Source organism: Papio anubis, chromosome 4 (assembly GCF_008728515.1).
Source record: "Papio anubis isolate 15944 chromosome 4, Panubis1.0, whole genome shotgun sequence".
Lineage (NCBI taxonomy): Eukaryota > Metazoa > Chordata > Mammalia > Primates > Cercopithecidae > Papio > Papio anubis.
The window spans coordinates 115,417,844-115,444,309 of record NC_044979.1 but is presented as its reverse complement, the minus strand read 5'-3'; the positions used below and the strand labels follow the sequence as shown (position 1 = coordinate 115,444,309).

The 26,466-nt window shown below is 45.2% G+C and overlaps 1 protein-coding gene across 1 annotated transcript in view; it reads right to left on the bottom strand.

The window, feature by feature from the left end:
• The window catches only part of ADCY1 (adenylate cyclase 1), a 143,328-nt gene that overhangs the window by 21,452 nt on the left and 95,410 nt on the right, over window positions 1-26,466 (bottom strand). Inside the window, exons 9-14 of the mRNA XM_003896011.5 lie at window positions 19,381-19,575; window positions 19,181-19,278; window positions 17,589-17,673; window positions 12,203-12,292; window positions 11,032-11,285; window positions 10,597-10,723 (exon numbers count right to left, since the gene is read on the bottom strand). Of these exons, the coding sequence (XP_003896060.4) occupies window positions 10,597-10,723; window positions 11,032-11,285; window positions 12,203-12,292; window positions 17,589-17,673; window positions 19,181-19,278; window positions 19,381-19,575 (849 nt within the window). The remainder of the gene's footprint in view (window positions 1-10,596; window positions 10,724-11,031; window positions 11,286-12,202; window positions 12,293-17,588; window positions 17,674-19,180; window positions 19,279-19,380; window positions 19,576-26,466) is intronic.

The window sequence follows — 26,466 nt, the reverse complement described above, 5'->3', positions numbered from 1 at the left end:
TTCAGACCCACGAAGTCCTGCCAATGCCATCCCCTAACCCCAGGCCTCTTATGCAGGCCCCTGCTGCCTGCTGCTCCAATCAGCTCCACTTCCCTTTTAGCATAGAACAGATGAAAAGCTCTTTTTAGATCAAAAATGCATTTCATTAAGGCTTCATGATGAGAAATGTGATTTACATTATTCTACTACATTAAAGAGAAATCTTAATTTTAAATTTGAACAATTAAATGAATTAAAAATGTTATCCCTGACTCTAATTAGAAAATGAGAGAATAAACCTTCAAATGCTGTAGTTACAATGTGTGGATGCAGGTATGCACATGGACATGTTCACCCTGCCCTGGGAAGTCCATGAGTGGTGTGTGTGTGTGTATGTGTGTCTGTAAAGTATGTGTGTTTGTGTGTGTATGCACACATGCATGTGTGGTTTCTATAAAATACTTAGCATCTTGTTGCATTTCTCTTTCCAAGAAATAAAAAGGCAGACCACAGCCCTCATGATGTGTTTGTCCCATTCATGGCCCCGTGGTGTAAATGAGGCTGCGGTGATGTCATAGCTGGGGGAATCGGAGTTCACGAGCTGCATGGCAAATCAGCTCTAATATACCAGGACTATCCAACATCCACCCCCTACAGAAATGCTGAAGCCGGCGGTGGTGAATGCAGAGGCTGGCTCTGTTTCTGACAATGAAGTCTTTACTCCTAATGAGCTTCTGAGCTGAAAGTCTTGCTGTGCTGAAATGCTTGGTAGTTCTTCATTTCTTAGGATGAGTCAACATAGTAGTTGAAGGCAGAGCTGTGTCCAGTGTTTCAGACAGGAAGCAAGATGGGGATGCCACTTTAAAAGGTAAAGAGGGCCAGGCGCAGTGGCTCCCGCCTGTAATCCCAGCATTTTGGGAGGCTGAGGTGGGTGGATCACCTAAGGTCAGGAGTTCGAGACCAGCCTGATCAACATGGAGAAACCCCATCTCTACTAAAAATACAAAATTAGCCAGGCGTGGTGGCACACACCTGTAATCCCAGCTATTTGGGAAGCTGAGGCAGGAGAATCACTTGAACCCGGGAGGGAGAGGTTGCGGTGAGCCAAGATTGCGCCATTGCACTCCAGCCTGGGCGACAAGAGCAAAATTCCGTCTCAAAAAAAAAAAAGGTAAAGAGAGCTCGCGCCAACAGTGAAGCTATGAGGCTGCGGTGGGCACAGCTGGTCCTGCTCCTGGGAGATCTGCTCTCAGTGATCCACGAGGTCCACCCTCACTGTACACGGAGGGAACCAAGGCTGGGAAGACAGCATCCAGCCTCCATAAGCAGAAGACACACTGTCTGTCTACGAAGTGAAGGCCCTGTGAGAGTCCTCTTTCCTAGCTTTGAATTTCCACTTACGCCAACATAAAATGTGGGGATAGAATCTGCCGGAAACTGATCAAGCTCAGTTTCAGTGACTGAAGTTTCCAGGGTAAAATGTCACACATTGAAACCAGAGAATTACCGAAATTATCCTTTTCAGAAAAGTCAGCATTTCTTGGGACAGTGAAAGGCCTGGTCCAATGCTACCTCCTCCAGGAAGTCCTCCTTCAGCCCCTTAATTAGAATAAATTACTCCTTTCTGAGGAGCAAAAAACACCTGCCCAGGGTCTTCATGGCATTCTGTCTTCCACTCTCCTTATCGAGTCTCCTCTCCTCTCCTCCCTTGACTAGCAGCAGCAGCCTGTGGGCATGTCTGTGTTAACTCACCTGCAAGATGCAGCAGAGCCTAGGGAGAAGCACAGGCCTCAGAGCTGAGGAGGCCACTGTGAATTTACCCACTCAGAATGTGAGGGAGGCCATCCTACAGGGGAGCACTCTGAAGCTGAAAGGTCCTGGGGAGGGCTGACAGTCTGGCCCTGAGCACATGTTGCCAGCACAAGCTCCCTTGTTTCCACAACCACTAGCCAGGCAAGAGTGGCCCTGGTCACTCCACATGGACACTAACTGTGCTAAACATGTGTGTCTTTGTGATTACAAATGTAACACAAACTGTTATAGAAAATCTGGATTTTTCATTGCACACACATACAGAAAAAAATGCAAAGCAGCCACACCCCGTGATGAAGAGATGTCCTAGGGGATGTCTCGTGGGTCTGCTGTTTCAGACAGCCTCTGGTGCCTTAAAGCAGAAGGATCTATTTCCTCATCAGAAAGTCTGGAGTTACCCACATTTCTCTATCTTTTCGAACCAGGGAGGAATTGAGGTGCTATTTTCCACACTCTTGAGAACACTGAGGTGCCTGCATTAGCAGAACTGAGTTCTGTAGGCTCGTCATAGATAAGCAAAACTGTGCTGCGATCAAGTTAGGGCCTGCAGGTGAACTTCACATGCTCAAGCCCAACACGGCATTGAGACACACCACAGACATCTTCTTTCTTGTTGCACGGTGACTGCCACACTGCTACCACACTGCTCTCCACAAACAGTCCACACTGTGGGCAGAAAGCAACTTCTGGGGTCTTTGGAGCTTTTGCTTTTTGTTGAAGTTATGCTGGGTCCTTCTAACCCAGATCTAACCTTTCAGAGAAACCCTCTACCCACAAATGCATATGAAATCTTGACTGCTGTGGAGGGAGAAGCATAGGCTTCAGAGCTGAGGACTTCTAATTCTTGGCTGTGTTCACAGGATTCTGCCTAAAGACAGCTCTCACCAGAAAGCCATTCCACTCTGGATGGTACTTCACTTGGCAGGAGAAGGCTTCTGAGACATGCTCTGCATGGCATCCATGAGAGTGCCCATTTGGGGTTTGGCAGATTTCGGTTCTGACCTTTGGCCATTTACTTTGGCCCTCACCTGTTACATGGGGATAATGACCAGTTTTGGGGTCAAAGACACTTAAATGGCCACATGAAGTTCCACTTCTGGAAAAGATGGAGTAACAGGGATTCAATTTGCCCTCTAGGAGCAACAAGCAGACCACACAAACTATACAAAACAGCAGCTTTCCAAATACTGAACAGGAGGCAATGAAAGATAGTGATCCTTGAGTGATGGGAATAAGTGATGAGGCCTACAATGGCCCAGTATACTGCTGGGAGAGTTTCTAGGCCGCAGATAGAGGCAGTGCATGTGGAGCCTGGGGGTCTCCCAGATTTGACAAGGCTAGGGGGCTTGGAAGCCCAAGGCAGCTTGAGTTCAAAGGGAAAATACCAGAGAGAACAGAGTGTTCGGGTCTCTTCAAGTCTCTAGTTGAGTACTGATTAGCATAGGCTAGAGAAAGAATCATCTAGGGATTAGCACAGGTTAGGGAAAGGACTGTAGGGAACAACGCCCAAAGTTCGTACTATGCTGAGAATCGTTCCTACCTCCATTGGCAAGAACAAAAAACCTTCTAATTCACCAGGCATCAGGTAAAGTACTGAAAAGGGTTTTGCCTCAATTGAGATCCAGATTTGGTAAGTCTTTGTGAGCTTAGTATTTCTTTTATTTTGAAATATTCAATTGACAAACAAAAACCGTATATATCCAAGGGTTTTGGACAAAATTAGTCTAAGAATTAATGCTCGTCTGCTTGCCTCAGGAGTGGACACAATTAGTCTGAGAATTAATGCTCCTCTGGTTCTTCTTAACAAAGGCGAAAAGCAAGACCCAAAGGATCTGTATCCTTCCCTGTAAGTTATCAATTTTATTGAGATAAAACTGATTATAATACTTCCCTGTTATTTTATTCCTTAAACATTTATAGAAACTGGTCTCTATTATTTAATTTCATCTGATTACTTTTGGTTTAATTTCCTCTTTTCTGGCTTCTTAAGGTGATTTGAGAGAGTCCTTTCTTCTTTTCTAATATAGGTGCTTTGTTTTATACATTTTCCTCCATGTACTGCTTTAGCTGAACCCCACAAATGTTGATCTCATGTAGTTTCATTTGGCTCATATTACTTTCTAATTTTCCTTTTGATTTCTTCTTTGAACCAAAAGTTATTAAGAAGTATATTCTTCAGTTGAGGGTTTCTCAGAGATCTTTCTGTTATGGACTTCTAATTTAACTATAATGTAGTTAAGGAACATACTTTGTATGATTTGAATCCTTTTGAATTTCTTGAGATTTGCTGTATTGTTCATATTCATGTGTCCTTGAATAGAATGCATATTCTGTTGCTGTTGGACGGTATGTTTTATAAATGTCAATTAAGTCAAGTTGGTTGACAGTGTTCTTAAGTGTTGTAATCCTCACTGATTTTCTGTCTAGCAATTCCATCGCTTTTTGAAAGGGATGTTGGAAACTCCAACTATAATTATAGATAGAAGAATTTCTTGCAGTTCTATCAATTTTTACTTTAGGTATTTTGATGATCTGTTTTAGGTACATAAATGTTTAGGACTATGTCCTCTTGATAAATTGACCCCTTTATTACCCTTTAACATTACTGAAAGACCCTTTTTTTCCTTTGACCAACATTTAATTTCTTGCTCTTGACATCCAGATTTGGTAAGTCTTTGTGTGCTTAGTATTTCTTTTATTTTGAAATATTTAATTGACAAACAAAAACCGTATATATCGAAGGTATGCAATATGATAGTTTCCTATATGTATACATTGCATAACAACTACTACAATCAAATTACTTAACACATCTATCACCACCCACAGTTACCGTTTGTGTGTGTCCAGAGTTGGGGGAGTGAGGACACTTAAAATCTACTATCTTACCAAATTTCAAGTACACAATACAGTATTATGAACCGATTTTTAAAAATAACAATAAAAACAAGCATCTCAGGAGACAGACACACTTACCCCACCTAGCACTCTACCCTTCCCTTGGCTAATTCCTACTCATCCTTTAAGCCTCAGGGGTGAGGTATTATATTTAAATGATATCACATCCACCTGCCTGGATCAGGGTCCTGTCTACATTTTACATGGCACGCCCTTCACTGTATTGAAATTTTCTGTGGCTTGTGTTTGATTCCTTTAACAGCCCATGAGCACCTGAGGGCGGGGGTTACACCTCAACCATGTGAGCATCCCCAGCACAGGATTAGGTCTACTTTGGTGCCCAATAAGCACCTGTTGGATGAGGCAGGTGGTAACACTATGTGCATAGGTCCAGAGTGGATTCCTGCCAGAGGCTGAGTGTGTACTCTCAGATGGACAAAGGGTGTGCTTCCAGTGGGCATGGGGCCTGATGGATGTGGGGTCCTGAGGTTACACACCAAGGTTTGGCTCCTTAGGGGTTTCCACAGAAGTGTGCTGCAGGATGTAGCTGGGATACATCTGGAACCATTTGTCCCCCCATAAAAGCTGTTTGTGAGGATGTACTCACCCAAAGGCCAGATGTGAAACCTATGGGCAGTAACAGAGAACAAGATGACGACTAACAAGCGTACAACATTTTGGGGTCCAAGAAGTATGATGACCATGGCTTTATATGACACAAACTCCTCCACAACCCCGAGACAAGTGTTACGTCACATGTGTGAAGACAAGTGACCAGGGTAAGAGGTGGAACCAGGTCTCTAACTTGGCTTCTGCCACCAGGAATTCCATGTCTGTGCCATGACCACATCTTAGGAAACCTTCCCTCTAAATGTTAATAATGGCAACTGCAAAATGGGAATTACCATCGAATTAAGCATTTATTGGTAGAGAAATAAGTTGTTTTAACTGCATTCTATACTAAATAGCATAAACATTGAAATTATAATTGCCATGATGATTATTTACTGAATGCAAAGAAAGAAATGACACTGGAACAAAAGCATACAAAAGTTACAGGCAAAGAGGCTGAAGATGCCTCCCAAGGGAAAAGCCTGTTTGTGCAGGTTTGAACAACCAATCCAGTCTCTGTAAATAATTAACCTACCTAGTGTTTGGCCTGGCAATTTTGCAATAGTTTGAGGCACTCTAATGTTTGTACTACATACCTAAATGTCCAAGGGCAAACAGGCAAAGTCTAGAAAGTTCTGTGTTTTGCTAGGGTTATGGGAAAGCAGGTGGCATTTGTTGTTACCTATCTGCAGACAAACATGGCAGTGGACTCCATTTGGGCAACCCTTTCTTGTGACACGCATGCACAAAGATCCGCAGACTTGCCCGGGCTACCCCAAGGCCCAGGAATCCATTCTAGCCCTAAAATTACCGGTATGCTCACTGGGCATTGCTAGGGGGTGTCACTGGATGGAGAACAACATGGCAGGGTCAAATATTGCATTTAGTAACATTTAAAAGAACACCAAAGCCAAGAAAAAGCCATGTCAACCCAGATGAGAGAAAATGTCTCTCCCAGAAGTATCCCTCAACTGGAAGAGTCACAGCCAAGGCCCAACTCTGCTGTCTGAGAGAGGAGCCAATCAGGCACCCTAGTAAATAACCTAGAAACCCTAGATCTCATGGGCCCGGGCTGTTCCAATCGTTCTAGCTCATCCCAAGTCCATTCTTCTCAAGCTCTGAGTAGGTTTTTGCGACTAAAAGATCTGAACCCGAGAGGCCAGCTGACGGCTGGGTCAACATATCCTCTCAGACCAGCCAGCTGGATCACCCTGGATAGCCAGCCGGAGCCAAACTAAGACCAAATTCAGCAACACAGCCCATCATAAAGAGGCTCTTTTCCCATTACCTGGTGTGGCTTTAGCAAACTGCAGCTGGCCAGATCTCCCTTCTAGGGCAAGTATGTGCTGTATCTGCAGTCCATTCCCCACCGGTTCTGTCCCAGGGAGGCCAGTCCAAGGACTCTACCAACAGGGTCCTGGGCCTCCTACTTCCGGCCAGGTTTGGCCAATGGGGAGCAGGAGCAGGGGCCAGTAGCGAGGGAGAAGAGCATTCCCGGTTCTTCTTGGCATGGTTGCTGCGGACTGGCTGTGTCTCTCGGCTGAAGGTGGTGAATCCTGTCAGGCAGCCCTCCCTTTTCCCTGATTCTAGGGCCCATTCCCACTGTGGCTGCCCCAGGTGCCACATCAGCCTGGGGCACTCCTGTGCCTGCCCCTGTCTTTCAAATAGTCCAAGCATCATAAGGGCTCCTGAACTCACCCCCTTAGAGTGTGCCCTCTGCTGTCAGCCCAGGCTGTGATACATGCACAGCCCCCTGGAGACCCACTCTGCACCCTCACTTGATGGCCAACTGTGGCCAGACTCCATACGACCACTTCTGAGGTGCCCTCCTGCCAACCCCTGACCATGCAAGTTGCTTTCCTCAGGGCCCCTGTGGGTCACAGGACTCCCACCTGCCTCCTGGGCTCTGTGTCACACTCCACTGTCAGACCACCTTTGGAGACAGGGATCAGGGCCTATCACCCTTCCTTTGCAGCTCTACTGCCCACAGGGGGCCTGAAGGGAGTACTGGCCCCTGTGATTGGGCTCTGACTCCTCTTACAGTTTTTGCTGAAGAACTCCCTCTTTCTGCCATGTTCTTTGTCCCTTTCCCCTCAACCCCATCCCTCATCCTCCCGTAGCTGAATCTGAAGCATCGCACAAGGCCCAGAGAAACACTGGCTCTTCTCCAGTATGCCTGGCTTTGCTTCCTCACAAACCCACTGTGGCCGCAGTCAGGCCTTCTGGTGTGAAGACTCACTTCCCGCCACAGCCTGCATTCCTCTGGTGATAAGTCAGATTCAGATGTTGATACGGTTTGGGTACCTGTCCCGCCAAATATCAGGCTGAAATGTAATCCTAGTGTTGGAGGTGGGGTCTGGTGGGAGGTGTGTGGGCCATGGAGGCAGATCCCTCATGGCTTGGTGCTGTCCTCACGATAGTCAAGAGTTCTCGCACGATCCGGTTGTTTTAAAGTGTGTGGCACCTTCCCCCACAACCCCTTGCTCCTGCTCTCACCATGTGACATGTATGTTCACGCTTTGCCTTCTGCTATGAGTAAAAGCTCCCTGAAGCCTTCCCAGAAGGCAAGCAGATGCTGGTGCCTGTTGGTACGGCCTGTAGAACTGTGAGCCAATTAAACCTCTTTTCTTTATAAATTACCCAGTCTCAGATATTCCTTTATAGCAGTGCAAGAACAGCTTAATGCAGATGTATTTATGCCCCCACCAGGGTCCCCTCCCACTCCACAGCAGGAGTTAGGGCCTGTTCTGTCCAGACAGCCCTGCTGACAGCGAGCCAACCACACAGCAGCACTTCCCCAGGAGGGGTCAAAGGGCGAGGATTCTCAGCAACCTCTGCCCACTCCAGAACCTGGAATTCAGGTATGCAGTGAAGACAGCGCCAGATCATGAGTCCCTCGGGAATCTGGGTCTTCTCCACCTGCAAGGCTAGCTCAGAGCTCCATCTAGTAGGATACAGGAATGTCTTCTGCCCAGAACAGGCACTAACTTAATACACAGGCTGAAGAATAAATGAAATGGGAAAATCCACAGATGGGGTAGACTGGTAGTTGCCTAGGGTTTGGGGGTTGAGGAGAAATGGGGAGTGTTAACTGATGAGGATGGGTTTCTTTTGACAGAGATAAAAATATTATAATATTGATTATAGTAATGGTTGCAGAACTGTGAGTATACTGAAAACCACTGTTCACTAAACAAGTGAATTGTGTTATGTGAAATATATGTCAACAAAGCTATTATACAGTGAAGGAAAAAATAAGCCATGTTTTTCACCAAGCATTTGTGAACACATGTATATAGATACACATACAGACTGTGTGTGTGTGTGTGTGTGATGTATGTATATGTTCTTTCTTTTGCTTCCTCAAATCAACAACCTAATTTCCATCACTTTAAATATGCATCCTGCCCTGTCATGCTGACATAAACCCACTGAGATGCTTCTGTCTTTTACAGATGAATAAAACTAGAGGAAACAACTGTGTTCATTTTTTTTCATGAGTGATAACTTGCCTCCGGATGCTCCTCATGCCTACCCTTCACCCCACTCTAACCCTCCCTCCCAGAAAGAGATCCCCCAAAAAATGGCTCACCACAGAGTAACAGGCTGCCAGACAAAGGGCTGCTCAGCCTCACCAAGCACCTACTTCGCACAAGGCCTGTGGCCAAGGACATCAGGAAGAGAATTTCAGTTATTTCTTGCACACCTGGATTAGGGTTCTCACCCCATTTTACTGCTGAAGCAGAAAGACAGCTTGACCTATCACTGGTTAAAGTCACACAGACCCTACATGGAGTTGCCGGAATTCAGGACGAGGACTACCTGATGCCAGGCCCAACCTTTGTCACCCCTGCTACTGCTGACCAGGGTTTTGGTCACTTAACTGCATGGCTTGATGCCCAGTCAGCCTCAGGAACAAAGACAAGAAATTGACAGGCTTCCCGACTCCAGCAGCAAGCCTGGTCCTGCTCCCACAGTGAGCCCTCAGCTGGTCCTGGCCACGCTTCCTCCTGGCCACTCTCTGGGCTGTGCCTGTCTCGTGTCCGCACCCCAACTCTGGGCAGTGCCTGCCTTCAGTACTGGCTGCAGAGTAGGCCTAGGGTGAAAATGCTCCTGTCCTGCCTGGCCCCAGACACAGTGCTCTCCACGGATTCAGAGCCTACCCAAAGGTCACACAGATGGCAGCTAGATCCCAGCTCAGCCACCTTCTGGCTGCCAGACTCTGGCATGTTACTTTAGTGGCCCCTGCTTTCTTGTCTGTAATTCCAGCTCCTAGGCAGTGCTGTTCTGAAGACTGAATGAGATGAAATAGCTCCAACAGTGAAGAGCTATTCTAAAGGTGTCAAAATAAGACTATCTTTTGCTAAAGCTAATATTCATCAGCCTTCATTCCCGATTTTCAGGGGAGGAAACCTAGGAGGAGCAATTTTCCCAAGGTGAAACAGTTTGCAAATCCCACAAATGGGATTTGAACCCAGGTAACCTGGTCCTGAATGCTTGTCCGGAGGCCTGTGGAGTATGGAGTTAGTGTGAAGATGCTCACACCAGCCCCCACACGCTGCCTCGGCCCCTGGCCATGGGGTGGACACAGGTACGCCCCTGCTGTGGCTCTGCGGCAGGAACTCAAGGTGAATATCTGGCAGTCACTGCCAGGATCATGTCGAAACAGAAAGCTACCTACTGACTTCAGGAAAGCGTTACTCCTCTCCAGCCTGGTACCCAGATGTTTGGGACCTGAGGCCAGTTCACATGTTTGCTACTCCATGGAGTCTCCCAAAGAGGGGTGCTTATGCCTCTTGCGTCAGAATTTCCCACAGGGTACATGTCAAAATATAGACGTCCAGCCCCCACCTGCTGACCTACTAAATTTGGAGTAGGTGGTGAGAGTTTTGGCATTTTCTTGTGTTTCTCAATGACCCCAATGAGACCTGCTGCCACCACCCAGCCCTGCAGAGGCTGAGCCCCTCTGCACCACCACTGCACACACTGTTCAGGGAAGCGGGACTCACTGCCTCGAGAAACAGCTGCACTCTGACCATCAGGCAGGTCTCCATCACATGCACCCCACAACCTTCTGAACTGTCTTCCCACAGGGCGTGGCTCTCACTCCCTGCACCCCCCAGCACAGCTTTCCTCCATCCCCGGACAGTGCCTGGCCTTGCACGCTGCTGAGGAGGGCCCTTCGAAGGCCATACGGTGTGTGGGTGTCTGCAGCAGCCCCCGCCAGATGCTTGCTGGAGGCTGCTTCCTCCTCCAAATCCCCCACCGCCAGAAAGCAGAAAGGGCTGGTCTTGCCTGTGCGGCCCAGAGGTAGTCCAGCCTCAGCCTGATGTCCACCTGCCTGGCATGCAGGGCCAGCGCACAGGAGAAGAGCAGGATGGCCACAATTGGCTCATAGCTGCGCCCGGAGACGGCACCACCCCTGGGGGAAGATGAGGAAGAAAAGCCAAGTGAGTGCCGAGCTTCCAGGGCAAGACTCTGCCACCAAACCCAAGAACCGTTCAGAGTGACCCTCAGGTGGTGACACCCAAAAACAGCTTGCTGGCATTTACCCTGGCCAAGAGTCACTTGCTAGAACTTGGGTTGAAGAGAAACCGTCACCAAACTAAAAAAATTGTATACAATTCATCTTGACTAGTTCTGAAATCAGAAGCTTATAATGCATATCTATATACACAGATTCAGTAGCACTTCTGCTTAGGCCTTTTTCTCTAGGAGCCACACACTTACCCAGTCCTGGTGTATCCGCTGAGCTCCAGTACGAGGATGTAGGACGTGGTGAGCCCGGACAGCAGGATCATTTTTGGCAAGGAGGACACCCGAAAAAATATGGCTAGCGGGAGGGTGCCCACCAGGCAGCAGAGCAGGGCATGGTGCGTAGACTCGCAGGGCAGGGTGGGCAGGGCTGTGCGCTGGCCCCCGGATGAAAGGACCACCAGGGAACTGTTGGGCTTGGAGCTCCAGGCCCAGGGCAGGCAGCCCACCTGGGAAGGGAAGGGTCACAGAGGCTTAAGGGAGGGCGGGTGAGGACTTGCAGCCTCTAAGCATGGTCAGGTGTCCCTCTTCAAGCAGGTCTCCCAAGGTTTTGCTCTGAGACCCACCCCCAGTGCCACCACACCAAGCTGCAGACCTCATGGCAACTCGCAGCACTTAAAGGCTCCCCACTGGTTGCCAGAGCAGGCAAGAGGCTCCAGGGAGGACCAGGTGGGATCAGCCCTGCCTGCTCCCCAGCCCAGCGCCTCCAACCCGCTACTCCTGCCCCCAGTTCCAACCTGTTACTCCTGTCCCAGCTCCATCCTGTTCCTCCTGCCACCAGCTCTGTCCTGTTCCTCCTGCCCCCAGCTCTATCCTGTTCCTCCTGCCCCCAGCTCTGTCCTGTTAATCATGCCCCCAGCTATATCCTATTCTTCCTGCCCCCAGCTCTGTACTGTTCCTCCTGCCTCCAGCTCCATCCTGTTACTTCTGCCTTCTTCTATCCTGTTACTCCTGCCCCACTTCTATCCTGTTACTCCCACTACAAACTCTATCCTGTTACTCCTGCCCATTTCAATCCTTTCACTCCAACCTCCAGTTCCATCCTGTTCCTCCTGGCCCAGCTTCATCCTGTTACTGCTGCCCAGCTCCATCCTGTTCCTCCTGCCCCATCTCTGTCCTGTTTTTCCACCCCTGCTTCTGTCCTCTGCACTGTATGAAGAAGCCAGGCTCCTTTCACCAGGGAGAGTTTGCATTTTCCTCTGCTAAGTAAAGTCTCTTGTTCCCTCGCTTCTCGGGGCCCCACGCCTGTTCCAGAGGTCTCTGCTGAACTCCCTGTCTCTGCAGCCCTGGGTCCTGGCCTCTGGGCTGGTCCTCCACGCCATGCCCTCTCCCACGCCAGTGCATGCTGCAAGCTGGAGATGCTCACCACACATCCTTGGGCTACTGAGTAGATTAAGACCACTATGAAAATACACAGGACAGTGCGAATCTGAATCGTCAGGCACCCTGGAAAACACTGAATAAGAAATGTTAATTAGAAAATACCCTCTGATTACCAAGGTGAGTCACGTGCACAGTTAATACCTCCTACAGTGGAATGTGCAGATGACCTGCAAGCTGCTAGGTCCACACCCGTTATTCACCCTCCTCACAGGTCTCTTGGCTGTTTTCATTTGTTTATTCTCCCAGGTGAAAAGCTTGCCAAAGTTAAAATAAGTCTTTAAATTACAAAGTCTTTAAAATTACAAAGAATAATACTTCCCTTCCTTCCACCCACATTGTAACTTTGATTGGCACTGAAGTTAACTGGATAGATTAACTTGGTATTTTCATTATATTGAATTCTTCCATTTCAGAAATGGTACAAATTTCCATTCATTTGTGTCTTCTTTGATATGCTCTAAATAAATTTTATTATTTTGCTCACATAGGCTTTATAAAGTTCTTAAGTTATTAGAAATTTTATTTTAAATCTATTTATTATAAAGACATTTTGAAATCATCAAAAAGTGATTTCATGGATAAAAGTAAGAAGTCCTTTTTACACTTAACACTTCTGAAAGTATAAATATAAACTAAAATTAATACCCACAGGGGCCTTACAGAAAACAACTCACCCTGCTAGAGTCCCCGACTAGCTGGGGTGCCCTTGGCGGGCTACACAGTTATTCCTTTAACCCCTACATGAGGTCAGATCATTACTATCTCTGCTCTACAGTTGAGAAAAAGGTGGCACAACTGCCACCCAGTCCAGTATCACTTCTTCTACGGAAAACGACAGGGCAGTGTGTCCCAACTCACCCAGCTGGTGGGTTATGGATCTGGGATCCAGTTCTAGGTTTCCTAAGTCCCAAGAGGCCACTGGGTATTTCACCAACCCAGTGGTCTCTGCTGATCTCAGAAGAACTGCTGCTCTGCAGCGGTGTGAGGCTCAAACACTTTACTAACCATGGCTCACTGCACTTCCCTCCCAGTCCCATCTTGGCCTCTGGGCAAGATGCGGGGGCAAGTCCTTGATCCTCACTGCAGCCTCCCATCATCTGCTTCCCCCACTTCCTCCTGGCGTGAGCTTGATGTTCTAAGGGAGGCCACCAGAGCCACTGGCAGGACCCCATGCAGGAGCCATACCACAGGCCTGGGAACAAGATTTTGGAGCAAGATCCTGCCATCTTTTGCAGGTAACTATTCTCCTTTTGAGAAATGCTCTTGGCTTGCTGCTGGGCCTAAGTAGAGCCTGAACCCTTACCTGTGGGCCACCAAGTTACCGTATGACCTGAGCTGCCCATCATGAACTGGGTGTTACCTGACCCACCAAGCCATAAAGTTAGGTGTGAACAGCAGCCCTCCATCATCCAATGAAAGTGCTAATATATATGATCAGCTCCGAGCAGACCCTTAAGGCACAAGTAAGTGACATGACAAAGTGGCCCCAATGACCATAGTCCGCAGTCCTGCTACCCTGCCTTCTCTCTCCCAGCCTGCACCTATGGCCTCATGGGGAGCTCCCTCTGATTAGGTGACAGAGTAAGAGAAGCTCAGGCCTTGTGGTAGCTGCAACACTTCAGCCCATGTGACACAGCCCTGAGGGACAATGGTGAAGGGAAATCCTCCCAGTGGGCAGAACTTTGGGCAGTTGTCCTGGGTGGGCACTTTGCTTCCAAGGAGAAATGGCGAGATGTACAGTCATACACTGATTCATGAGCTGTGGACAACGGTTTGGTTGGATGGTCTGGGAGTTGGGAAAGACATGGTTGGAAAATTAGTGACAAGGGGGTCTGGGGAAAAAGTATGTAGCTAAACTACTCCGAGTGGGTGAAAAATGTTAAGATACTTTGTTCCATGTAAACGTTCACAAAAGGGTGACCTCAGCAGGGGAGAATTCAAATCCAGTGGATAGGACGACCCCTACTGTGGACACCAGTCACTCTATTTCCTCAGCCACTCCTGTCATCCCAATGGGCTCATGGACAAAGTGGCCATGGTGGCACTTCGGGAGATGATGTCACCTGAGGATGAGAGGGAGAAAAAGCAGGCACCATTTCCTGACCGTCTGCACTCACAGGGGCTGGAATGAAGCCCTTGGGCTGTCTCTGGTGGTGCTACACTCCCCTCTGTGCGGCGAGGCTCCCTTCCCCCCAACTTAAGGATCTCTGCCAAGGTTCTCTCTTTTCTTCAAAGCCATCTAGTTTAACTCGAGTATCATAACTGGAGGAAATCTTCCTTCCATCACCTCCCACCTTCCACACCTTGGCTTGGGGACCTGTGATGGGATGTGGCCTCTACCCTAGCCAGCCTGGGTGCACGCAACACGCTCCTGAGCCTGTCCCATCCGCCTCCCTTAGAGCTCTAGGAAGACGAGAAGGAGGATAAGGAAAACGGGGCTTAAATGCAGGTCCGGAAAACAGGGCTTAAATGCAGGTCCGTGAGCACCAGGCCAGGGTGGGAGGAGTGCAAGCAGCTTATCCGAGGCACACCCAGCCACCTTGTGGACCACATCGTGCCCACGTCCCCAGGGTCCTGCCAAGGGCCTCTGAATGTGCCTGACGCCTTGACCTCAGCCTGCCCCACCTGCAGCACCCGGGGTCCAGCCAGTGCGCACCTCCCAGGCTTCCTCCTCTCCTCTGCCCGCTCCTGATATTCTCCAGCCCAGCCATCCAAACCTCAGCCTGCAACCCGGACAGAAAAAGTCCACATCCTGCCCCAGATATTCCCTTTCAACTCTCAGCAGAACCCTTGGGTCAACTCTGCCGCCCTCCACAGATGACAAAGACGGACTCTGCATGCCCTCCTCACTGTTAAGACGGACAGGATTAGGCACCTCCCCACCCTGATTCCCAGGATGAACTCCACCCACTGCCCCACCCCCACTCAGCCTTCTCTGTCTCATCTGACTTCAGAACTGAGCGTATGCTTGCCAGGCCCTGCTCCACAGACTGTACAAATGAGCTCACTGACTCCTCATGTCAAGCCAGTGAGGTGGGGGCCATCATCACCGCCATTTCACAGAGGGCAACCCTGGGCCCAGAGAACTGGAGCCCAAGCCTGGAGTTGGCACATCCCCGACGGATGGGGATGGGGAAGCCAGACAGGGGTGAAGATCCCAAGGGGCCATGGAGCTGCCACACTGCCCTGGGCACCCTGGCTCTGGACACTGTCAATGTCAGGGAGGGAAACATTTCTACTCAGCCTTCTTGGGGATGTGTTCTGGAACTAACTCTGTCTGCATGACCCGCCACATCCACTCAGGCCACAATGGCCTTCTGCTGGGTGGCCCTGACCTACCCACTGCTGGCCTTCTGCAAACCTCCCTCACCTCCATCCCCACAGCCATTCGCACAGGCCTCTTCCCCGGCCTAGGGTCAGCAAGGATGCTCAGAGCCCAGTGCAGACCCTGTGAACAGGAGCCTAAACACTTGTGATTCAATCAAACCCTGACCCAGTACACACTGGCTGTGAGCTGAATCCCCTCTCCTGTCCTAGCTGACAAGTCTGGGTGCTCAGTCTCCGCTCTGCTTCCTCCACATCAGCTGTAAGCACCACTGATGGCGCTCCCAGGAAAGCTGGACCCCCACTGCTTTTCGAGCCTGGCACTTCCAAACCGCATACTTAGGAAAAAAACGCTCTATGCTCACTCACAGAAGAGGGTGAGAAGGGAGAGTGAATATTCAGAAGGAAAGGAGCTAGTGGCATCCAGGGCAGAGTCCACCAAGAGAACAAAACACTGGAATACAGAAGAAGCTTCATGGGATAACTGCAGGCTAGCCTCTTTTAATGTTGGCACCTGGAAGTATTCTGGCCAAAGTTCCCAGCCATGAGGGCAGCTCCCTTATTAACAAAAGGGAGATGATGTCTCAGTGCCCCACTTCCACAGATCATGTGTTTTTTAGAACCAAGGGGTTTCTAAATTTGAATATTATTTTTATGGACAGATTGGGTGCAGATTTTGCTTCCTGTTTTCATGAGCACATCCCTTAGCCTGCCTGAGCCTGCTTTCCTCACATGGGGGAAAGGGGCTGACCCGTCTCACCACCTGGCTTGCGAGGCTCTCGTGGAGTCACAGAAAGCAGTGTACATCCACTCACAAGAACCAGTATTCCTGGGCTGGGACCTCTGACCAGAGCTTTCCAGGCCGATGCATTCCTTGGCTTCTGCTTTGTGGTCGCTCTTCTTGCCCAGTGGCTTTTCACATTTTCTGCATATCTTACACTATTTGTACACCATCGGGTAGGCACACTGGTTCCCACCATTGAGGACAAAGGAATAGGCTTTAAAAACTGTCATCCATCTGTCCTGCATTCACTTGAAATTACATGAAAAACAGCAATCTTACCTGAAGTGGTAAATTTTAAAATTTGCCAAACCAAATGTCACTTAATCTATAAAAGTCGAGGAAACAGGAATGAAGTTTTAATAGTTAGCATTTTTTAAATTTAAAAACTCAAGATAGTACCTACGAATAATGACAAAGTTAAATAAATGAAACTATATTTAATCTTTTAAAAAAGTTGCTGTTTTCAATAATTATGCAAAAATAACACTGGGTCTCCCAGAAGTGATACCCCGGGGTCGGCTGAGGGAAACGAGCCGTTTAGAAATGAAGGTGGGAAATGTGACGAAGGAATGAAGGCTTAGGAACTACAGAGTCCTCCCAAGTGAGCCACAGATAGTACAAGGCCACAAAGCTCAGGTCTTTCCTGCAAAAGCCCACAGGACAAAGCAGATGAGGCATCAGGGCCCAGATAGCACAATGTTCCTGGAAAATGTCACCCCTCTCCAAAGTCTGTGACATAAACGCAGAATAAACATCCCTCTTCTGTCCTGCTGCTAGACTCTCCATTCCAGAACAGGATCGGTATCTTGTGCTCATTTGTTTAATCAGTACCAATCACCAGTCTATTGTGCCCGCCGGGCATACTCCCAGAGGAGTGCATGTGCCCAGTGCAGAACTGGGTCTTCATGAGCATCTGCTATGTGAGCAGACTCTTTCTTCCTGTCGAGGTAGATAAGGGAACAGAACTGCCTCCGCCATCCCACCCCATTCCACCCCATCCCACCCAGTGGGCAGGCAGAGGCCACCCACATACCTGAACCAGGTGATATGCAGGTACAGGACACAGGACACCCACATACCTGATCAAGTGATATGTAGGTACAGGACACAGGCCACACACATACCTGAACCAAGTGATATGCAGGTACAGGACACAGGCCACCCACATACCTGAACCAGGTGAAGTGCAGGTACAGGACACAGGACACCCACATACCCGACCAGGTGATATGCAGGTAGAGGACACGGGCCACTCACATACCTGGACCCGGGTGATGTGCAGGTACAGGACACAGGCCACCAGGAAGCAGATGCAGAATACTAGCAGGAGCAGGACGGCCACACTCCTGGGGGACAGAAAACATGAGGGTCACTGATACGTGGGGATCAGGAGAGGTGGACCCAAGAGATGGCTGAGAATTGGCCCCTCCCTCCACATCCCCTGTGCCCTCAGGAGGAAGCAGCATCGTTAACCTGGATGCCTGCCACTCAGGTCTTTGGGGACTGACACAGCTGGTTCTCTTTTTTAGGAGAGGGCCTGCCACTCGGGTCTCTGGGGACTGACATGGCTGGTTCTCTTTTTTAGGAAAGGGCATCTGGGGTTCCTGAGTGAGAAGGGGGCCCCTCCTGAGTTGACCTCCCACTTCTCCTACCCCCACCGCAGAGATCTAGCTTAGGCTGAGAATCACAGAACTTTTCTGGAAGCCTTTTTCCTCATGATGGAAAGACAGGAGTTTCCCCGACTTTGCAGAGCTATTCTCTAGCTGGGCTTTGTCTGGGAAGGACGTTTTTAGAAAACGCTTAAATCCCAAATAGGCCCATGAGGCAGGCTGCTGAGTTCAGTGTCTGTGGGCTGGGCAGGATGCAGAGCACCCAGGACTGAGCTCCCTCCTCCTCCGCAGGTGTGGGGTGGCCTCCATGCGCTTTCAAACTCAGAGGAGGTAGTATTCCCATAGGTAGCTTTTATTAAGAAATGAGTACGCCTGAAAGTAAAGTGGCAAGTACAGACCTAGTGGTGTCTTTCTTGCAAAAACATAGAAAACAAATAAAAGCTGCCAAACTCACATTGACTTATATGATGTTTAAATGTTATTTAAATTATTGTTTTTCTTCCTTTTAAGAGGCCACTTTTCCTGATTTTAAGTTTTTGAAAATAACATAGATCTAGAAGCCAATGAGCTCATTCAGTGCAGTTTCTTCTCAAAAGTTATTGTTATTATTATTATTATTTTTAGAGACAAGGTCTCACTATGTCATCCAGGCTGGAGTGTAGTGGTGAGATCATAGCTCACTGCAGCCTTAGACTCCTGAGTTCAAGGCATCCTCCTGCCTCTGCTTCCTGAGTAGCTGGGACTACAAGCAAGTGCTACCATGTCCGGCTAATTTTTTTTTTTTTTTTTTTTTTTTTTTTTTTTTTGTAGAGATAGAGTGTTGCTATATTGCTCAGGCTGGTCTTGAACTACTGGCCTCAAATAATCCTCCTGCTTCAGCCTCCCAAAGTGCTGGGGTTACAGGCATGAGCCACTACACCCAGCCAAAAGCTATTATTACAGCAATGGTGTATGTTGCATAGATGAAAAAACATGAAACTATGTGGTATCTTAAAATTAAGTAAACTCAGAATTTAAAATGGAAAGTGGCCAGTCCTATGCCATATGCCATCAAGGCTTGTTACACTACTGACACGAGAAAATGAGGAAATGATGGCTGGCTAATGTCTTCCCCGAAATGTTGGGCACATTGGGACAGTAACCGTGGGAGACGAAGCTTGAGCACATAACAGAAATACAATCACGAACCCCAGAAACCAGGACTTCTTGTTGAGTTCCTCACCTTGTTGACAGAAATACTCACTGTGGGAATATTAGAAGGTAGACAAGGCCAAATAAGGCAGCCAGGATGAGGGTGAGGACAACAGCGCTGGTGAAATACTCGTCCTGAAGCTGGTGGTACTGTGTAAGAGAGAAGTCAATCCATCAGGGCTGAAGGCTTCCTCCAGCCACGCAGCGCCTTCGCAAGTAGCACCAGTGGAGCCGAAAACCAGAGTTGCTTACCTTTTGCTCCCGTTCGACATGTTTGTACTTCAGGGTAAAGAAGTTCAGGTCTGCCATCTCCAGCTCTGTCTGGCGGGCTTCTAAGAGGCGGCTGATGTACCTGTTGACACGAGTGCCCGGGGTGGTGTAGACAACGTTGGTAGAAAAAGATGAGCGGTTTCTGAGTTTTTCTGAGGCTGTTCTCAACGCCCTCCGCTGCAGCCATCATGGAAATAAAGGAATATCATCAAATTCTCCACTTACTGAAGAAAAGCACCTGTACTCTCCCTCCAGCCTGATCTGCTGCAGGGTAGGGTCGGGTTTGGGAATCTGACATTTAATAATCATGGCTCTGCCCTGCTGGTGGTGAGATGGCAGGTAAGTCATCTCAGCAGCCAGTGTTGGGGTTCCCACACCTGTAATGGGGGTTTTATGGCCCCTGAGTGATGGCATGGCAGCAAGGATTACGTGATTAAACACGTGTGCAGTGCGGAGAACAGCACTCAGTAAGAGCAGGTTTCTAAACTCATAAAACCCCAACACATGCAGAAAGAGATGCCCCAGAGTTACAAGAGCAGGAGTCCAACCCCCTCCTTCTAAGACAGAGAAACGGTGGCAAAAGGAGTGGCTTCACCAATCTCTCACTCTGGCCAGGGCTGATGGGAACAGAGAGTGAGCCTCTCCTCCACAGCTTCCACATGTCACATGAGGGATTCAAGAAAGCACCCATTTGCCAAAAGGAAAGTAGAGTCTAATTTAAAACCACTTGCCATCAGTTCACTATCAGTGCTTCATAAACAGAACCTCTGGTACTTAACACACTTGAGAAGAAAATAAGAATATTAAAACAGGCTAGCCATGCAGTTCCAGAAAAGATAAAATGAACATACTTGTTTTTATTCCTACTGAGTGGTAAAAACACTGACAATACATATAAAATAAACACATAGACTGTGAAAGGTGGAAAGAAGAGGGTGATCTCAGGAACCTTGCAACTCAAAGGAAAACAGTGTGGGGCGGGTGGTGTCCCTTGGGGTTTCTTTCTGCCTTATTTATCCCAGACTAGAAACCAGAGAAGCCGGCATCCAAAAACTTTTTTAAAGTGCCCCCCACACAAAAGCCTGTCCTTTCCAGGAAAAAAAAAAAAAAAAAAAAAAAAAAGGCAACCTAGCAAAACAGAAAACTTTTGGACAATACCACCCTATTGTAGCCAAAGACCATTTAAAAAAAAAAAAAATCTGTGGCCCCAGCTCCACCCAGGCCAGCAAAGACCATGTGGGGAGCTGCGACTTTGATCTTTATTAGGCTGTGAGGAGGCACACCCAAGGCCCCACTGACATAGTGCCAGAGAAACTTGAATAGGGAGTGGAGATGTTCATCTCCACTGAGTGGTAATGAGCTCCCACTTGCATTGTCAGTGGAGGCCGGACAAGGAATCTGAACATTCATATCTACTCAACAGTAACAAGGTGCCAGGTGCCACCTTGGTGCCAAATGCCAGGCTGTCATGGAGGATGAGTAGGAAACCTGGAATTCCACCTGCACTGCCCCAATGCTGTAAAGTCCGAAGAGATTTCAATAGGGTTCAGAGTATCACAACATAATACCCAAATGTCTAGGATATGAAAAAAAAAAAAATTCACAATATCAAACTTTAAAAAATGTCAACTTGAATGAGAAAGACAATCAACAGATACTAACTTCAAGATGACAGAGCTGTTAAAATTATCTGACAAGAATTTTAAAGCAGTCATTATAAAAATGCTTCAATAAGTAATTATGGACACACCTGAAACAAATTATAGAAAGTCTCAGAATAAAAGAAAGTATAAGAAAGAACAGATAAAAATTACAGACCTGAAAAATTACAGACCTGAAAAATACAATAATCAAAATTTAAAATCCAATGGATGAGCTGAACTGCAGACTGAAGTGCACAGAGTAAAGAATTCCTGACATAGAAGACAGAGCCACAGAAATTATCCAATCTGAACAATGAAAAGAAACCAGACTTAAAAAAAAAAAAACAAAAAACAGAGCCTTTGGAACTGTGGAACTAAAATGGAAGATTTAACATTCATTCATGTCATCAGGGTCCCAGAAGGAAGAAAAAGGGTATGAGACTGAACAAATATTAGAAGAAATAATAGCAGAAAATGTCCCAAGTTTGGCAAAAGATATAAATCTATAGATTGAAGTGTGAAAATCTCAAACAGGGCAAACTCAAAGAAACAGATGCCAACACACATCACAATTAACTTCCAAGAACAAAAGACAAAGGAAAATTCTTGAAAGCAGCATGAGAAAACTGATATCTGATTTTTTTGGGGGAGGGGAAGAAATTAGAATAATAGTGTCATTTCTTCAGAAACCACGGAAGCCAGAAAAAAGTGGGAAAACATTTGTCAAGTGCTCAAGAACCGTCAACCCAGAATTCAACATCTAGCAAAATTATACTTCAGAAGTGAAAAAAAAATTATAATATTTTTAGATAAAGGAAAGTTGAAAGACTTTATAATCAACCTAAAGAATAGCAAAAAGAAATTCTTGAAACAAAAAAAGAAAATAGTAAAAGAAGGAATGTTGGAACATCACAAAGACAAATAACAGAAAGGATAAAAATGTGGGTAAATGCAATATACTTTCCTTCTTCTCTTGAATTTTCTACATGTTTTCTGGTGGAACTAAAGATTATAAATTGTCTGATATATATAGAGGAAATATTTATGACATTTATGTTACAAATGGGGAAGGATAAAGGGACTTAAAGAGAGGTAAGGTTTCTACACTAAACTTGTTAAAATGTTGACATCAGTAGGCTGTAATATTATGTAAAAATGATATATATCTAGATAAACTACAAAAAATTGTACGCAACAAGACACACTATATATAAATCAAAATGGAATTCTAAAAATTGCTCACATAAACCACAGCAACATAGGAAAAAAAACAAATAAAAACAGAAGGAACAAACAGAAAACAAAAAATAAGTTAAACAGCAGACTTACCAATAACATATCAATAATTGCATTAAGTGTAGATATTCTAAATATACCAATTAAAAGAGGCTGTACTAAACAATTTAACAAATATGATCCAAATATATGCTGTCTAAAGAAACTCACTTCAAATATAGCAATATATGTAGGTTGAAATTAATAGAATAGAAATTATACATCGTGCAAACTTTAAAGAAAGTAGGAGTGGCTGTAGTGGTAACAGAAAAAGTAGATATCAGAGCAAAAAATATTTACCAGGGATAGAGACATTACAAACTGATTAAAGAGTCAATGTAAAAGGAAGACATAGAAGTCCTAAATGTGTATGCATAAAACAATAGAAATTTCAATCACACGAAGCCAAAACTGATAGAATTTAAGGAGAAAGAGCTAGGCGCGGTGGCTCACGCCTGTAATCCCAGCACTTTGGGAGGCCAAGGCAGGTGGATCACAAGGTTAGGAGTTCAAGACCAGCCTGGCCAAAATGGTGAAACTCCGCCTCTACTAAAAATACAAAAATTAGCTGGGCATGGTGGAGGGCGCCTGTAATCCCAGCTACTCGAGAGGCTGAGGCAGAGAATTGCTCGAACCCAGGAGGCAGAGGTTGCAGTGAGCTGAGATCACGCCACTGCATTCCAGCCTGGGTGACAGACAGAGATTCCGTCTCAAAAAAAAAAAAAAAAAAAAAAAAGAGAAAGAGAATTTAAGGAGAAATAAACAAATTCTCAATTACAGTTGGAGATGTCAACATCTCTCTTGAACAATCAGTAGGACAACTAGACATAAAATAAGCTAAGACATCATCAAACAACATGATCTAATTGGCATTTATAAAATACTCCATGCAACAATGGCAGAATACATTCTTTTCAGGTACCCAAGAGTATGTATTAAGAGACCTTGGCCATAAAACAAAACTCAACAAATTTAAAACAATTGAAATCATACACATCATGTACTCTCAGACCAAAACAGAGTCAAACTAAAACTAGTGAGTTAGATAACAGGAAAATTTCCAAGCATTTCTAAATAAGCCATAGGTCAAAGGGGAAGTCTCAAGGAAAAAAAATACATACATATATATACACACACACACACACACACACACACACACACACACTCATCTGAATGAACATATGCCAAAATCTACGGGATGCAGCTAAAGCAGTGCTGAAAGCTAATTAATAGTACTAAATACCTATATAAGAAAAAAGAAAAAGTCTCAAATCAATAATTTAATTGCCATGTTAACAAACTAGAAAAAGAAATGCAAAATAGACTCAAAGCTAACAGTAGAAAGGAAATAACAAAGAGAAGAATTCAATAAAAAGAAAACAAAAAAAAAAAATAGAGAAAATCAATGAAACCAAAAGCTGGTTCTTTGAAAATATCCATAAAGTTGGCAAATCACTGCAAGCCTGAAAAATAGGAGTGAAAAGACACTAACAAATTTAGAAACAAAATGAAATTTTACTACATACTGTGCAGGCATCAAAAGGTTAATGAAGGAATATTAGAAACAACTCTACACACATAAATTTGACAACTTAGATCAAATGAACTATTCTTTGAAACACAACTACCACAACCTATCCAACATAAAGGGTAAATTGAAAAATCCTATAATTTCTAAAGAAATTGACTTTATAATTTAAAAATTCCTGAAGAAGTAACCTCCATGCCCAGATGGTTTCACTGACAAATTCTAGCAAATGTTTAAAGAATTAGCACCAGTTTTAACCAATCTCTTCCAGAAAATAGAAGAGGAAGCAACATTTCCCAAGTCACTTTATAAAGTCAGTATTACCCTGATACCAACACTAGACAAAGATAGTACAAAAGAGAAAACTAAGATAGTACAAAAGAGGAAACTACAGGCCAATATCCCTCATGGATGTAGATATAAAACAATCTAACAAAATATTAGCAAATAAAATTCAGCAATATATAATTAGAATTTTATAGAATAAACAATTATAGGGATGAAAGGCTGGTTAAATACTTGAACATCAATGTAACCACCAGATGAACTGGTTAAAGAGGAAAGTCAATTGATACAGAAAAATCATTTGACAAAATTCAATACCCATTCATGATAAAAATTATCAGAAAACTAGGAATTGAGGGGGAACTTCTCCAACTTGATTAAGAACATCTACAAAATGCCTGTAGCTAACATCATACTTAATCATGAAAGACAGAACGCATTCCTTCTATGATCTGGATAAAGTACATGATGTTGGTTCTCACCACTTCTATTCAACATAGTGCTAAAAACCCCAGTCAGTGCAATAAGGCAAAGGAAGTAAACGGCATACAGATGGGAAAGAAAGAAAATTGTCTCTAGTTTCAGATGACATAATGATCTACATGGAAAATCCCAAGGAATATATATATATATACACACACATACATATATATATACACACACACACACACACATATATATATATAAAAATCTCCTAGAACAAATTAGTGAGTTCCACAAGGTGACAGTATAAAAGATAAACATTAAAAAAATGGTATTTCTTTATACTAGTGATGTAAAAAGGAAGACCAACATTAAAATGTAGTATCATTTATAACCACTGAGAAAAATAAAATACAAGATGTAAATCTAACAAAACATGGCGAGGTCTCGTATGCTGAACACCTCACAATGCTGATGAAAGGAATCAAAGAAAATCTGAACAAATGAAGAGGCATACCACATTCATGCAAACAGAAAGGAAAAGGGACTAGAATAGCCCACTTTTCTTTAAAACAATAAAGTAAGAAGAATCACTGTACCTGATTTTAAGACTTATACAACTACATTAATCAAGACAGTATGGTGTTGGCAGACAGACAGATAAATAGATAAATGGAACAGAATAGAGAACCCAGAAATAGCCTCACATAAGTGTGGCCAACTGACTTTTGACAAAAGTTCAAAAGCAATTCAATGAAGGAGGGATAGCTTCTCAGCAAATGGTGCTGGAGCAACCAGATATCCATAAGCAAAAATAAAATCTAAAAAATAAGTGAAACTTACACCTTATAAAAAATGAACTCAAAATGGATCATAGATTTAACTATTAAATGTAAAACTGTAAGATTCTTAGAGTAAAATGTATGTCAAAATTTGGGGACTTGGGCTATGTAAAAGGTTTTTAGATATGACACCAAAAACATGAATCATAAAAGAGAAAAATCAATACATTGGTTATCTTCAAAACTGAAAACATCTGTTCTATGAAAAGACAAGCTACAGACTGGGAGAAAATAATTGCAAACCACATCTCTAACAAAAGAATCATTTCTAGAATATACCATGAACTCTCGAAAATGAACAGCACAAAAAAAATCAAATAATCCAATTAGAAAGCAGACAAAAGACATGAAGAGACAGTTCACCAAAAGGCAAGAGAACATATGGATAAAAAATGAGCACATGAAAAGATGTTCAACATCCTTAGCCATCAGTGAAATGCAAAAATAAAATCACAGTGAAGTATCACAACATACTTATTAGAATAGCTATATTTAAGAGAGAGAGAGAGAGAGAACACCAAATGCTGGTGAGGATGCAGAGAAACTGGATCCTTCATACACTGAGAATGCGGATATAAAATAGACACTCTGGAAAACAGTTCGGCAGTTTATGAAAAAAAAATCTAAACATGACCCATCAATCACACATCTGGGCATCTATCCTAGAAGAGTTAACATGTATGTGCACAAAAAATTTCGCACAGCAATGTTTATGGCACCTTTATTTGTGAAAGTTAAATACTGGAAACAGAAATGTCCTTCAACAAGCAAATGGCTGAACAAACAGTGGTCTATCCATACCACGAAGGACTATTTAGCAATGAAAGGAAGGCACTATTAACACACACAACTTGGATGGATCCCAAGGCCATAATGCTGGATGAAGAAAAAGCCAACTTCAGAGATCACATACTGTATGATTCCATTGAGAGGGATGATTCCAGGTAAAAACCTCCATACTCAAGGGGAAACTTTGTCCTGAAGCTGGAGATAATGAGGAAACCATGCTCAGAGTCCTTGCCAGTGCAAATCTCTGCTGCACCCCGTAGCTTTTTCATTACCCATTCAGGCT